The 16,377-nt window shown below is 38.5% G+C and overlaps 2 protein-coding genes across 2 annotated transcripts; one reads left to right on the forward strand and one right to left on the reverse strand.

Annotated features, from left to right (window-relative positions):
- Window positions 1–1,516: 1,516 nt before the first annotated feature.
- Window positions 1,517–2,445, forward strand: LOC115633568 (MORN repeat-containing protein 3). Its single transcript, XM_030531046.1, has 2 exons — window positions 1,517–1,922; window positions 2,234–2,445. Exons 1-2 carry the CDS (start codon window positions 1,517–1,519, stop codon window positions 2,443–2,445), a joined length of 618 nt encoding a protein of 205 aa, XP_030386906.1.
- Window positions 2,250–8,141, reverse strand: LOC115624013 (protein three rows). The gene is made up of 5 exons (XM_030518589.1): window positions 7,794–8,141; window positions 6,725–7,729; window positions 5,791–6,663; window positions 4,472–5,494; window positions 2,250–3,812 (listed from the first exon to the last, which is right to left on the reverse strand). The coding sequence occupies exons 1-5, from the start codon at window positions 8,109–8,111 to the stop codon at window positions 2,760–2,762; spliced, it is 4,272 nt and encodes a 1,423-aa protein (XP_030374449.1). The 5' UTR covers window positions 8,112–8,141; the 3' UTR covers window positions 2,250–2,759.
- Between the last annotated feature and the right edge of the window lie 8,236 nt (window positions 8,142–16,377).

The following is a 16,377-nucleotide window of genomic DNA, read 5'->3' on the forward strand; positions in this document are numbered from 1 at the left end:
CTGCAACACATACGCGAGTCAACAGGGCCATCAATTTGAATTGTGAGGCGATTGTGGGTGTGGATATGGATGTGGATGTGGATATGGGTGCGGGTGTGCATGCTCCAATAAAAATTAACGCTTAATGTTGTGACAGACAACAACATAGAGTTCGCGTGCCAGGCACATAACCAGAGAACAGAGAAATTGCTATTAGAATGGCGACAAGACATGTAGCGAGGTCGATACTTGATTAGAAAGAACATGACAGAAAATTTGCGAAAACACGCCCAAATTTTCCACGTCGCACCCCAAATACATTATTTACAAGACTGTACAACGATTATAATATTTGAGTTAGCAATAACAACCATTGTAAAAGTGGATAAGACAAAAGATCCCTATCTTTGTCCTTATAACTATTGAGGAATATTAATATTACTTTATCACATAGCAGACTTAAAAGATAATTACTATTTATATATTCTAAATTGTAATGCAAAATATAACTATGGCCAGACAAGCAATAAGAAGTAATTCTGAGATTCGTTATTGATTTAAAAGGAAGTAACATTTTATTAACGACATACTTGTGACATTCGACAAATTTGTGTGCAGATAACTTACCCGTCTGACCATAGTTTCATGAATTATTTGTTCATTTGGAGTCCATTAATGCTCTCCAGAAATGTTATTATTTTCGACTTGGTTTTAATTTGGTCCTTCCTTTTCAGAATGAATGCATGAACAACAGTGTTCTCGTTTCGAAATCATTCCAATTCTATAACAATTAATAATCAATTAAAATATTTGGTTAACGATGCAATAAATAATAATTATACAACGTAAAGACAGAAGATCCGCCTTTTCAGTTTTATTTTTTATTATATAAGAATATATAATGATTACAAAATAATATGTCTTCGAACTAGGCCTTATATTTATTATAAGAATAAGATATTTGTAAGGCTTAATACCCATAGGCTGCATTTTTCAAAACGATTTGTAAATTAATCATTAAAATTGGGAATAAATTTAAACTTGGCAGCAAACACACATTACAACCATTTATTGGATAAGGTAAAACGAAAACCTTTGAAATCCGTTTGCAGAGCTTAAATTATTTAATCTGAATGCCGGTTGAATAATTTAATCGAAGTTGGAGGAAAAGGATTTTAATTCTGTGCAAAATTCAGCATTTAGAATAATTAGGTGATGTCGAGAACTGTCTGACCAGAGCAATATGCTGTGTTGAGCCACAACTTGTCGTGTAGGCTCGTATTTCAGTATAGCACATATGTATACTTGTATTGAATTAATTTTACATAATACAAGTATAGTTGTACATACCACGTCAGTCATTCATTTCTTCCCAACTATAATATGCGGAAGATATTTTAACATAATCGCAATACCCATCTATCCTGGATATAACAAAGCAACACGCACGCGGCTGTCGCGGGACAGGTACGACCGCAGGTGTCACACAACCAAGAACATGAATTTCCTGGGGCCATAGGTCTCAGTTTATGGGAGCATGTCGTGCCGTACGAACGTCAGCGGCGTTAGGTGTTTTCGGTATCCAAGTGGTGGGCGGTACGAGGGAAAATGGCTGAACAATCGCCATCACAACTATGGAGTTAAGACGAGCAAACGGGGTCTGATCTATGAGGGTGAATGGCGCAACGGTGAGCGACATGGTTACGGCACGCTGCGACGACTGTGTCCAGACGGCAGGGCACAACGCATCTATGTGGGGCAATGGCAGCAAAATGAGCGGTGGGGCGAGGGTAAGCAGTTCTACAACGATGGATCTGTTTATTTCGGTCGGTGGCGGCAGAATATGCGCCATGGTTTAGGAATAAAATGGTATGCAGATGGCCGCATCTATGTTGGCCAATGGGCGCAGGACAAAATGCATGGCCTGGGAGTGCTCTACAATGGTGAGTGGCATTGTGTGGAAATATTTCGTCTGAGAAAGTCTAGACATTTTTTAGTTCTTTTTATCATAGTCTAAACGAAGGCCATTTTTGCAATAATTTACCAATTTAGTAAATTATTTTGAGATTTCGTGGATTTCTGTTTATTCGTGAAGTTGTAAATGTGTAATCTTTGTAGTCTATTTTGTAAATCTTGAACCAAATTCAAAAAAGTAAACAGTCGATTTTAAGCATAATTTAATTTTTGTCACTTTCAGTATTAAGCGTAATTTAAATGAACATCCAATTAATTTTAATGTTGCATGGAATTACAGTCAATGGCAATCGCTATGAGGGCGTCTTTGAGCACGGCGAGAAATCCGGCGAGGGCACATACTATCATTATCTGGGACGGGAGACATGTGTCCAGCGTGGGATTTGGACTCACAACTGTTGCACAAATTCATTTATTGACGTTACTGTGAAGCAGGAGAGGAATTTATTTCAGGAACATGCCACACAAAATCACGATGAAGTCTGCTTGTGAGAGCACGAGCAGTGCTTTTAATAATTACAACACTTTAATCTTAATATAGAAAATAAAAAATGAACAAGAAAAGAAACAGTTAGGGTCTCAACGAAAGGCTAATTAGATGCTTAACTGCTTCAATAATAAATAATAATTTAATCAGATACAATATCGGGAAAACAAAAACTACAGAAAAGAATTAAAAATGTCAGAGAATCTAAAATAACAAACAAAAAGACAAAGAGTTTTAACTTTAAGCTGTTAAGCAACTAATCGGCGATTCTTAAATACCCTTGTAATATTGTAAAATTTTCTATTGAGCATTTGGTTCATCAGTTACGTTGACGGCGTCTACTGCTCAGGGATCTACTGCTTGTGGCTTCCGGCACGGTCACTGCGGCCGAGGCGGGCGTACGTCGGAGTCGCGTACGGGTTTGGGTCGTGCTTGCAGGCGTCGCTAGGGCTGCCATTGGCGTCTCCCTTGGGGTAGCTTTAGGCTGGCGAGTGGCTCTTATATCTAAAGATTTGCAACGATCCAGCTTGGCAACACGTCTCACAATCGGCGTTTCCACAATGCTATCATCTAGCTCAATTATTTCCGTCCTCTTACTCGTAGCACGCTGGGGCTCTGATTTAATGCGGTGAAGCGGAATAGCTTCAGGCGCCTCTAAAGAGTTTCCATCATCCTCATCGCTTAAATCGATGCAGTCGATTAGAAGACATGAATTCAAGTCCACAGGATCCCTGTGGTTTTCGGACAAAGTGGTCGTGGGATTGCTGCTGATGCTGCTGACTTCTTCATCTGTATATATTTTAAATTCCACAGCAATTTTGGTCTTGACTGTCCTTGGCTTTGGTCGCTTCATTGCAGAAAGTGCCGTCTTGGGTCGCTCCTCCGGCGATATGTTGAACTGCAAGGCCCGACGAGGCGGTTTCTTGACTTCCATTGGCGGCTGCAGCTTTAGCTGCACTTCCATTTGTACAGTACGCAGCTGGAGTTGCAAATTGTAACGATAATTAATGTCCATCCTTGTGTGCAATGTCTCGAGTCCTTTTAACGCGTTCATCAGCATGCCAATGGCCATCTGATGCTTTTGATTCGCACGCAGAAAATTGGCATGATAAAGTTGATGCACCATCAGCATATGGCTAAAGGATGCGTCTGTCTGGACATGTTTTTCCAGACATGTGTTCGACTGTTCATAGAAGTCGGCAAGCTGCTCCATGTGATTTCGATTCAGAAAGTAAAAGCGAGCTTGCAGACACCCCATAATAAAAAAGATGCGTCGTAGCTGCACATTATTATGGAGCACCGAACAGGTGTCATGAGATTCATCGACATAACGTTGAAGTTGTGATTTGGCGGCATTCGGTGACATGGTTTCCTGCAGAAGAATAATAAATTAAAAATTCTACTTTTAAAATCTTGTTGATGCATTTTATCAATACATATTTAGGGATTTCGAGCGGAATTATTATCATATTAGGTATATAAAAAAGGCATTCGTTTGCAAATAGATGGCACTAGCAGAAACTTCGGTTCCAAATTTTCATCTCTCATCCTGGATATCTTTTATTACCAGTTGAATTAAATTCAGTGTGGTGTACACAAACTCATTTGCAATTAAAAATACATACAACATATGATCCAAATAAAAGTCTTCTGAATTAATCACAGAAATCTGTTGCTGAGTCTTATCGTCTAATATTAACGCAAATATATGGCGAATAATTCAAGGATTCAAGGATTTAAAAGCAACGAACTATATTGCACCGTTTTGCGATCTATAATGCAAAGCTTGGCCGAACAGTGGTTCCACATTAAATAATTTTTTCACCGAAAACCCGTAAAGCTTTAAAAGCAGGGTATACGAACAAACGGGCATGGCTTTATCGACTTATCTCGTCATACTTGTGGGACTGTAATGCCTTCTAGATGTTACATACATTCGCAATAAACAAGTAAGAATACCCTTTTATCCTTCGGATTCGCGGTATACACCCACTATTTCTATCAACATCTACACTAATTACCATAACTTACCACGTAAAGCGATTTCACCTCCACTGGATTTTGTTTTCTTACTGGTTCCAGTTGCAGTTGCATGAGCAGCATTTTACTTATGAGCTCGTTCATGTGACTCGCTTCATTGCTCTTGGACGCAGCGGGATTCTTGCCGATGCGCTCTCCCTTCGGACGGTCAAGCTTATCGAGCGGTTTAATACACAAGAAATGCTCCAACAGTCGTAGCTTTGATTGCGCTCTGTCCATGCTCTCCATTTGTAGATTGATCCACAACCACGAAATAAGCGTCTCCACAGTGCGGAGTGCGAATCCACCTTGTAAGGTTGCGTTGAGAACACTATTGACCAAGAAAACTCGTTCGCCCATCCGATTAGCCAGACACTCGGCACACTCACGCGTCAAATCGAATGTAAGGATGGATAAATATGACGAGTCTACGGAGGATAACCAGCTGAAATCCCGTATGTCGTCTAGTAGTTTATCCATCACTCGTAAAGCAGTTGGACTTGTGAAGCTGAGCTGCGAACGCTGCTCCTGCTGATAGAGCATTCGGAATTGAACCGCTTCCATAGTGATTAGTACTATATCCTTTGTGCCGCGACGCTCCTCGAACTCGTTCCGTAGTCGTTGCACATGCAACAACAGCAACTGGGCATGGCTTCGATGCCCAAGGCTTGCATAATAGTGCGCCAAGTGGCAAAAACAAAGCAGCACTATTGTATGCTGACGCTTATATGGAAAACTTTGCAACTTGGGCCACAGCTCGTCAAGCAATTGCTCCGCATTCTCAGCCTCTTCCGCTAGTTTGAAGCGAGTCCTGATCTCCTTATCCGCAGCTCGAGAGAATAAATGCGAGATCGCTCGCAAGTAACCGAATCTATCACCCAATAGATGGGTAATACGTAGCAGCAAATGCCAGGAGGCGTCCGCCTCCTGTAAATAGCCCAGGGTGGTTAAAGCTACCGCGGTTAGTGTGAAGTCCTCAATCATTGCCTCCCAATCAATAATCGCCTCGTCACTGGTTATGGGCTCTGCGTCAGCCTAAAAAAAAAGGGTGTTATAGTAACAATCTAAGATGTTGGAAAATGGCGGGAAAATTTTGATCTTAAGTACTAAATGCACAGTTACCCTATTTCCCCTCATAAATCTACATATTTTTTATAACTTGCAAAATAAATTATAAAACAAGCTATTTAAAATACACATTTTTTACATTATTATAGACTGTCTTATTCTTGTTATTACGCTTTTAAGGAAACCCTTTTCGTTCTGATCTGAACAGTTTGGGAAATACATTTTCTGTTATAGACACATTATAGATTACATTCCCGACTTACCTTAGTGAAGAATTCCTTAAAACTGTTCATAGCCACTGTAGCCAAGTTCAAAAGACGCTGCTCGCTATCAACATGAATGTCCAATCGATTGTATTTAATAATAAGTTCTTCCAAGTTGTTTTCGATCGTTTCCTTTACAGGTATGTTTACCTTTTTCGCTTTCAACTCATCATCCAATGTGATGGCATTGGCATGAGCGTAAACCAAGTGCTGTAGACGTGTAAGCGGCTTTTTAAAGCTCATGCTTCGCAGCTTGGCTCGCAATTCTTTCAGCTCCTGAACAATGTCTTTCTCAGTGCGCATGAGACGAGCGATAAGCACGAATTGATAATCATTTCGACGACACCGCTGCAACGACTGCAGCAGTGGCAAATTTGTTTTGTAAAATTGCAAAATCACCGACATGTCCATTTCGAAAAGCTGATGTTTCGCTGCCGGCGTTAGATCGTTCCGCAAAGGACTGGCCTCATTAAGTTCCGAGACGCATTTCTGTGATCGGTTTAAATTATAATAAAAAATTCGGAGTTGCATGTGCAGTCGAGATGGACACGTAATACTAGCAATATAGGCGCTTTGTAGTTGCGCAGATAATTCCGCATCTTCGCAGTGTGCGCACGATTTGTAAACATAGCGCAGAATTTGAGCCGTTTCCTGCGCTGCTATTAGGCGTCGAATTGGCAGGACAAGCTTTATTATACCTAACACGAACTGGAATTCCGCTGGGGATGATATGTTTTTAGCAACGAGAGCCAAATATCGCACAAACTCGATGAGCTCAGCGTTGGATTTTCCCAAGCATTTAGTTTTGGGCGCGACATCTGCGACGCTGCCAACAATGGTCTGTACATGCTTTTCAAAAACAGCTACATTTTGCTAAAAATTAGGATTGAAACTGGTGAAGGGTAGACTATTTACTAACTATATAAATACTCACTGCATTTATTTCATGATCCTTCTGCTGTTGGTAATTGCAGTAAGCGGTCACGGCGCAGAAGCCAAAGGACAGTATGTAATGGTTGTTGGCATCTGTGCAGGCGCTGCTGCTGCATTTTGTGGATAATTGGCTGGTGGTAACGTGCGCTGAATTCTTGTGGCAGATGTGCAGCAATTCAAGGTGTGCTATGTATGATTGAGTGCTGTCTTTGCCATCTAATTGCTGCCAGAAAAACTCAAAGGGCCCAGATCTACTGTTACTAGAATGCAACTGTCTAAGGAGGCGCTGCAAGGTTAGCAGAAGGTCGACAAACCACTGTTCCTTAACAACGGACGCGCATTTATGCCCGAAGAAAGTTACAAATTTTTTGCAAAGATCAATATAAGTGCTTTTAAAGCCCGGTGTGTCTTCACGTACGTACAGCAGCTTCACATAATAGTAGAGCAATTGCATGGCATAGTGTTGAGTCGAGTTTTCCTTGAAAAGTTCGCGGCAACTGCGCAGGAACTGCAAACCAAATTGTTGGTGCAACTCTACCGAGAACACATCAATCTGATAAAGACTTAGAAAGGCGCAAAGATGTTCGACAAATTCCGCGTTAAGCTCAGCCGCAGGAATGGAGGTGGAGCCAAGCAGCCGAAAGAGTGGTGAAAACATTTTGTTTGTATGATCTTGGGACAGCGTGCTGAGAAATTTTAAGAATGCTGGACTCCGTTTGTGTAACAAAAGTAGGTTTAGTTCGCCCAACAAGCCAGAATATCTAAATTGTTGAGACCTTTTTTGCTGCAACATTTCTTCGAAAAGCGAGCCAAGGGCCACCAAAGATTTGTGCAGCTCTTTCTTGTATTCTTCTTTATGGGTATTTGTATTCTGCCATTGCATTTGGAACACGTTGAAATGGCACATGTGGATCTTTAGGTACATATTGTAATCAGTCTCAGTTTGCAGGCGACAGGGCTGCGAGTTTATCATGGCATACAGTCTTTGGCATTCGTTCAAGTTTTGCTATTAAGAGATCACATTGAGCAACATATGTATACATTACAAGCTATACCACAAATATAGTTACCTTTAGCGAGTTATGAAAATAACGCAGGTAATCCAGATGCGTGTTCCACATGGCGGGCTTTTCAGCGCACGGCCTCATCTTTGGCAGCATATGACCAACAATATCGCAGTAGATGTCAGCATGTTGAAAACAATTCGCTTGCAACGCCAAGCACAATTGTCGCTGCACTTGCAAATTGAATTTTAATGCATTGGTGGCTGAGTCGACGCTATTTGTCCCGCGCTGGCAGACATCATTGAATTTGCTTCTTATTTGATTTGCAGCGCTTTGCGCTTCTGCGCGGGTGCCTTGGAGTTGATTTCCCAATTCGGCTAACATTTTGTTGATTGAAATTACTTACTTATGTAGATATTGTAATTATTTTTTTTAAATATTCAAACTCAAATTCGATTGGCGTCGCGGTGCCTTCAATGGAGGGTTAGTGATGTGAGCGCGAGTTTTGCCTGTACCTTACAACACTGAAACCAAACGTTATTTGAAATATCGATAGCGGTTGGCGATAGGCGCAAGTGTTGGCAAGTGCCCCAAACTTGAAATCGAATATATACAAGCAGGCAGTTGTAATTTGAATGTCTCGGAGCTGCAAAGTAAAATATAGTAATTTTAATCAATCACACAGGCCGGTTTTATAAGCAACCAGGCTATATTAAGCCCATTGAGGCAATTAGACTTCATTGCAAAGGTGCTTTACCCAACAACATGATACTGTGAAATGCATGCGGCTTAAATAAAAGGTCAAAGAGCTTAATCTAATTGTGCACAACGTTGAAAAGGGTTCGTGTAATTTGTGCCACTCCAACAATATACCGTTATTCATACGGCCTTAAGCACAGCGTGCATAATGTCTGTAAAGACCATAAATTGATTTATGTGGCATTCAGCCAACTATTTTGGTGGCCTCAAAATCTGCAGGTATGCATATGTATATTTTTGGCCGCGCATTGAATTGCTTGTGCGTGGCTCTTGTTGGTGCTAACAAATTTTACAATGTTCACACTTTACCCACACTTTCACACACAGATACATGCATATACATGCTCAAAGCTGAACTCACGTGAATGAACAACAAGGTGTTCGGTTAGATATAAACATATCGCTGTAATAAATATTTCACTTAAGGGAAGACCCCCAACGCACGTCCAGCTCCCCAAAGTCGGAAGTCACGTTTAAACGTTTTCGCTAAAAGTTTCATACAGACAGCGCCGACGTTTTGTGATTGATGATGAACGCAAACACACACTGGCCACATATGTACGTATGTATGTATGTACATGTATATACTTACATACAAGCGTATCTTACAAATGTCATGTGTATACTATACTATATACTTATGTGGTCATTAAAGTGGTATTGTGTATCTCCTGAAGTACTTTTACACCAACAATTGTGGGTAATTTGTATATTGTGTTGCTCCAATAAAGACGAATGGACGATAAACATATATAAATAAGTTGTCAAAATATAAACGTAAACACATACAACTCGTAAGTTCAATATCGTGTACTGGCATTCATGATATAAACATTGCTGGTAAATGCTTAGATACAAGGAGCAAAGCACTCTAAGAGTATGTATACATATGTATATACTTAAATATTGGTTTGATTAGTGTATTTTGATTTTAATTTAGTTTAACAAAATGCAAAGCCTTTCTCTTCCTACATTGTGCATTTATATTGACATAAAATAGGTTATTTTGTTACCTACATACACCCAATACAAAAAATGTCTTTTTTTTTGTTTAAGTTATGGTTGAATGACTATTTAATAAATTATCTAATGCAAAATATGTACGTACATATGTATCTTATAAGTAGGCAGTTTAAAATATTCCATGACCAATTGTCAAATGTCCGATTTTCAACTGGGATTGAAAATTGTATACATGATTAGGAGTTTTATTATTTAAAGTTTATTTAAAGCTACAGGTTTTTAGGAAAATCCTAATCTATTATAAATCTAGCATGCAAATTTGGAGCTTTGCAAAATCAGACGGCACATTTGCGGCTTGAATCTTCCCATTGCATCTCAAATCAGTTGCCTTTCTCCCTTAAATATAAGTTGCTTAGAGCGTTTAATTAAGAGAAAGTAATTAAAATGCGAAATCTGATTTATGGGTGCGTATGCATCATGCATTTTCAATTTTCCAAAAATCTATCTAAAATAAACTGCAGGCGCCAATTGCAATCAACTGCCATTCAACTGCTACTATTTGATTTGTAAAACCGTGCTGTTAACACTCCTATTCAAAAATCAGCACTGCTTCACACACACCAACACAGAAACATTTGACACCAACTACAAATTTCAGCTCAAAATTAGAAATAGAATGCTGAAAGAAGGGGAGGAGGTGCTAGACGCTCTTCCTTATAACCAAAATTTTGGCAATGCTGAACATTTGAAATATGCTGGTATTGCTATTGTTCCCACGTAATAAATGCACAGGTACGTTTACATATGGATGGATATGGCGCCAACCGCTAAAATCAAGTAATCCCCACGAACGTGCCTGTGCGTGTCTGCGTTGAATTGAATTTTAATTATGTGTAAACAGTCCTCCAATTGTATGGGATTTTTAATTCAGGCAGTTTTCAGCAGAATAAGTAATACGTACCTGCACAATAATTTGGCACACGCTGATTAAAATTTAGTCGTTTTTCTATGACAGCGCCGGTGCCTGCCTCTATTAAGTTTAATGAAGAGATGCGTTCAGGTTTTCGAGGGCGGCTCCAATGTGGCTAAATTAAGGGGCGCTCTGTTGACAGCACGAAGGATTTATTACTTTTACGACTTGTTGTTGTTCATTTTTTCTTACTACAACAATTGCTTAACAAGTGCAAGTGCTTCTTAATTAATTTTGTTGAAAGCATGCGAAGCTGCAAAAAGAATGGCAGCTATCTTACAAGATATACATACATAGCAATAAGCTCCATGACAACGACTTTCAAGTGAATACATACACGCATATACATATGGATGTACATAGATACACACATGCTAGGTACTTGTACACGAGGGCTGGATTAATAGTACATACTTAAACTTACTCGAAATCTTATCTTGATTGCAATAGAGGCATTCGAACTTGTGTCGGTGTGATTCAATGGAAAAGGGTATTACGAATATGGCTGGTATTGATTGATATTGAAAATCACTTTAAAGCAGTGAAACCGCAACACCCTTGCGGTTTTGAACGGTTAGGAAATACCAAAAATTTCAATACTATTATAGAGGCAATAGAGGCATTCGAACTTGTGTCGGTGTGATTCAATGGAAAAGGGTATTACGATTATGGCTGGTATTGATTGATATTGAAAATCACTTTAAAGCAGTGAAACCGCAACACCCTTGCGGTTTTGAACGGTTAGGAAATACCAAAAATTGCAATACTATTATAGATATCTTATTTGCTTGTATGAATTTTATTATATATATTCAAAGTCTTTCAACATAAAATAAGAAATAAATATGTTCATCTGCATAAATGATTCTTCAATATTAAATTATTTCGAAGAAATATTGAAACTCTGCGACTCTACTTGTAAGTGCATGAGTGTTTTAACCCTTCTTTTTTATTTTATTAATTTAATTAATATTATTTAAAAAAACATGAAGTTAAAAAATATATAGATTTTTAATTTTTTCTTGTGAGAGTGGGTACATGATTTTTAAGAGTTAGGGCTGTTCTTTTTTATTGCGCTCTTCTGTGTACGTTGTGTGTTAACAAAGTATAATAAAATTAATCACTTATTAATATCATTCAATATTTCCAAATACCATATAAAATATATATAATGTCAAATTGTAATAACTGCTAATGAGTAAACAAATGGATTTTAAAGTCAGGAGCAATTAACTATTTTGTACAGTGTTTTGTTATCAAAAACATTTGTAGAATGAATAGTAGACGAGATTCTACATTACATTACAAATAAAAAAATATTATTTTTGTACCTACCTTAAATTATTTATTTCCTTGAACTTTTTAGCGTGTTTTGTAAGAATTGACGTACAGCCCACGAAATAGCCAAGGATTCCATTTCCACCGAGCACCTCCCACACACGGAAGCAACATACTCTACATATATGTATATAGTATATGTACATACTTGTATATGTGTTGGTTTTTAGGCATGTGCGATGGTATCTTTGTTTATAGTATATAGGGGAATATCCTTGAGTTGTTTTAGCTTAAGGCGTTGTTATTGGCGCTTTGCTTGCCTTGCTCAACTTGATAGCCACGGTCTAAGCTTTCTTTCAGCTGTTGCCGCTGTTGTTGTTGCTGTTGACTCAACTTGAACTTGGCTATTGAACCGATAATGCGCTTTGGGTCAAGTTGCTGTTATGTGACGCATGTGTCTGCCTAAAGCTGTCAGGCAGTTACTTATTGCCTCAGGGCATAAGAAGTGCGATAGCAATTCCTACTCTGAAGAAGTTGTTTCAGCAGCTGGCGCCAAAAGTTGCAGTTATCGAAGAAATCACGGCCCCCAAAACCATTCAAAAGGGGAAACAACTGCAACATGTGTGAGAAGGCATGTAGAAAATGCTGTTGCTTGTAAATTTTTGGCATGCGACGAAATACTTGCGGAAAAAGGGAAATGGAATGAAAGAAGCAGCAACAGCACGCAGATATAATTTATTACATGCAGAGATGAAGATGAGAAGCGCATTGCATGCCTCAGCGCCAATTACGGACGGTTGCAATTTTATTGCAAGTATGAAAGCAGAAACAGCATCGCGCATATACATACATACATATGTACATACATACTTAGGTCTGCATGGATGTACATGTATGCATCGCCAGCTGTGTTAATGAGTCTATTACGAGGGAGAGAGCGTGTCTGCCGGTGGGTGTGAGAGATGGTGGTAAAGGCAGTGGGAGAGACGGAGGGAGTGTGAGGTTGACAAATTGGTGGCTGGATGTGCAAACACTTGAGGGGTCCGTTAATGTGTTGGCGTTTAATTAAAATAGTTTGGTAACACTGTTTCGGATAAGCTGTTTTTATTATGGCTTCCGTCAAGCAGTTTACAGTTAGCCCAGGCATTCAGATCCAGTCATGACGCTATCGATACTTACGAGCCGAAACATTAATGCATTCATAAAACTTATAAAATGTCAGAATTATGTTGAGCCTTTTTCGACATGGCTTTTGTTATTTCCGCTGTTGGCTTTTCGCACATTTTTGCTTATGCGTCATGAGCATTAATGGCCTTTGTTTTGGCTTCTACACAACAAACCAAGTTGTTGCCACACTCGGCGAGCCCACAAACACAACCCCACCCAAAGTGACTCAAGCAAGCAAGCAAGCAATCTGAGAAATTTTTGGAAAACAATAATGAACATAAGGCATTACCACAGATTGCGATTAACATGAAAGTCAATGGCCAAAGTTGGTTACATTGTAAGAAACACATTTAAGTAGCGGCAATTTAACTAATGCTGACAATTATCAACGCATTAAGTGTTTCTTTTCGTTTAAGCAAGTTAAACAAGCTCATACATCATATACTTCCTGCTGTCGTACCGCTTTCCAATTTCATTTAAAACCAATTATCAAATCATGTCACTGCCGCCTGACAAACTCATTTATTTTATTCAATGCACTCAAAAATCCAGACCAATCTACATGCATTTACACCAAAACACTTTTGGCCCAGTTGGTGATGGCCGGCGATGGAAGGAGTCGCTTTTACCTCCACCAAGTGCAACCTAATTTTGCTTTCATTTCAAAAATTCAGGGGCATGAACAGGGGCTGCGGTTGCAGCGTTGCGACGTCTTCGAGCCTGCCACGAAAACATGTTACAGAAATTCGTTTTCAAATAGAAAAAAAAATTTGTTCAACCGCCCGCAAGTTTGGGGCCAACCAATGCATAAAGTTTGAGATGTGCTGTCAAACTGTCGGCAAGGCCTGAAGCTGTAATTTTTCAGTGTCAGCTCGTGTGTGTGTGCGTTTCCAACTAATTTTAATGTGTGAAAATTAAATTTGGGTTTTATATTTCTAACGCCATTACGTCTATGGAATAGGCAATGAATGCGATGCACAATTAAAGCGAGCTATGCTAACGAAATTCAATGAATTATTTACATACACCACAACCTGATTTGTTTCCCAATTACCGTGCTTAAAGTTTAAAATATAAATGTCACACATGCCCATTGAACAATCAACGTTCAATAATCCAACAACAATTTCAGTTTTAAATTGCCTCTGAGCGGAAATGTCAACAGCAGAAATTGGCAAATATTTTTGCTTGACCACTGGTTGGATGTATGCTGATGGAAAGTGGAAAATTGTATAAAAGCAATAGCAAATTGTGATTAATTGTGTAAGCACTACGGAAAATAAATACTCTACGCTTCAATTATGGTCGAAGAAAAAAGCATTCATAACATTTTTCATATTTTTAAATATGTAAGTGTCTTGCGTTTTCGGTTTTTATAATTTGTTTCAATTCAATTTGCAATTTTTTAATACAAATAATTAACACTGTTTCAAATATGGCAAAAAAGCCAAACAAAACTAGTAAACTTTTTGTTTTGAAATAAATTACGAGTATGAACCAAAATAACTTAGTTGGAATCTTCTAACCCATTGCAAAATGAAAAGAACTAACAATTATTGTAAAGCCACTGGATTATCAAATTTGTTTGAGTTTGTTTGTTTTTAAAATATAAATTTAAATCGAATTATAATATAAGTGTGATTAATATTGATTTCATGTTTTTTTGAATACCCTTCACTGAAAAGTGAAGGATTATATTGATATATATATACTACATACATACAGTAGCTTCAGAAACTAATCCTCCCGCAGTTTTGGAGCTATCGCGATCAAATTCGGGGATACTTCTTGAAGGGCACATATAATATTTTGTTATAGAAACTAAATCATTTTAAAAAATTTTTTATGTCATTTGATTTTTAAATATATAGAAATAATATTGCATTTTTAGAATGTTTTGGATGACCAAATGCAAAAAGAGCTCAAAATGCTTTCCATTAAAAAATGAAATAATATCATGAGAAAATGAAGTTTGATTATATAGTATTTACAAGTATTGTAAGACACAGTGAAGGATATAAGCGCAGAAGAAGATACTTTGAACTCCCTATTTATATTTTTATTATATCAATTTCAATTATATTCTGTCAATATAAGTTAAAATTTGTACTTAAAAGCTGAGAAAGCTTAACAAAATAACAAAAATTTCTGAACATTGGAGGAGGAAATTACCAATAACTAAATCAATATACCCTCGGAAAGAGTACTCTATAAACCCAAAAACTTCATCCACCACGTCATTAATTAATTAAACCACAACAATTCGCTGGCTTTTTTGTTTTTGGCTGACAGCTTTCAATTCCATTCGGAAAGCACATAATGCATATGGAAATAAGTATGGTTTTAAATTTTCTTCTCACAATCAAAATGCATCACCATAAATCATGTTGCAAGCAGGCTGGCAAAGCGCCACAAGCACGGCGACATATTAAATTTACAAGTTGATTTTGATTTATGCACCACTGTGTATAAATATTTGTTGTTATTTAAGCCGAGGCTTGCATGCCGGCATATTTGGATAGGCAGGGGGACGGGGCAACCACTTGAATTCGACGTGTTAGGCGCTAACTTAATTTTAGCTGTCGTTGCCGCTGTTGCCTCTTTGAGTTGCAAGCCAACATTTTGTGGCTTGAGCGCGTATGCGTTGCCGTCGCTTTCAATTAAAATGTTAAAAACGCATGCGCTCCTTTATGAGCCAATAGGTTTTTACTCTTTTACACATTCGGCGTCTGTTGCCTTGCCACATAAGTTGCGTCTTGTCAGGGCCCTTTAATGTGGCAACAACAACTTTTACAGCATCTAACATAACCAAACTCTGTACTTTGAAACCCATTTTACGAGAGTTTATAAAATATTTCCGCCTAAATCAAAATTTAAATTCGGCTAAGCGCCTTTTCATGTCATCACCATCATTTAAAAGCTGTGGCCAAAACAGGGCACCTCTCTCCCCACAAACATGCTTCACACATTCCCAAGAGCTCCCTCCATCCGCCTTTTTGGTTTTATTTGGGGGCGGTTAGGAAGTGACTTGGCAGGAGAGACAGACAACTGCCGTTAATTAAAATAAAAATTAGTAGTTTGTAATGAGGAGGCAGCAAGCATCACTCGACTGCAAACTGTCTTACAGGAAAAAAGCTCCAATTACCGGCTTTGGTCGTTTGGGGAACCTCTTTTACGCATTTACCACCGCGTAAATCTTTTTTGCCTGGTAATTTGATAAATCCACACAACTTGACCTACTTTTGTGCACGCTAATGAAGTCCGGCCCAGTCTCAATGTGCAGCGTAATTTAATTTTTTATACAGCCTCCATTGCTTGCGATTCGCTTTTGTGGTTCTTCATATTCCTTTGTACAGCTTTCATTTAAATGCCTGCATTTAATGTGAAATTTATCATTTCACCGCCATGTTGTGCCGCTGGCACGCAATTGGATTTGTTTCCTTTTCGCAAATTAAGATCTTCAATCAATGTGACGGCGGCCTTGCCGGCAGTATTGCATATTTTCACTAAAAG

Source organism: Scaptodrosophila lebanonensis, unplaced genomic scaffold (assembly GCF_003285725.1).
Source record: "Scaptodrosophila lebanonensis strain 11010-0011.00,11010-0021.00 unplaced genomic scaffold, SlebRS2 tig00000001-arrow-pilon, whole genome shotgun sequence".
Classification (NCBI taxonomy): Eukaryota; Metazoa; Arthropoda; class Insecta; order Diptera; family Drosophilidae; genus Scaptodrosophila; species Scaptodrosophila lebanonensis.

Bases quoted from the DNA above. Each gene is read 5' to 3' on its own strand.
- LOC115633568 (XM_030531046.1), top strand. From the start codon at position 1,517: ATGTCGTGCCGTACGAACGTCAGCGGCGTTAGGTGTTTTCGGTATCCA. The intron at 1,923-2,233 runs GTGAGTGGCATT...ATGGAATTACAG, and splicing joins CCTGGGAGTGCTCTACAATG to TCAATGGCAATCGCTATGAG.
- LOC115624013 (XM_030518589.1), bottom strand. From the start codon at position 8,111: ATGTTAGCCGAATTGGGAAATCAACTCCAAGGCACCCGCGCAGAAGCG. The intron at 6,664-6,724 runs GTGAGTATTTAT...CCTAATTTTTAG, and splicing joins AGGATCATGAAATAAATGCA to CAAAATGTAGCTGTTTTTGA. The intron at 5,495-5,790 runs GTAAGTCGGGAA...CTTTTTTTTTAG, and splicing joins TTAAGGAATTCTTCACTAAG to GCTGACGCAGAGCCCATAAC.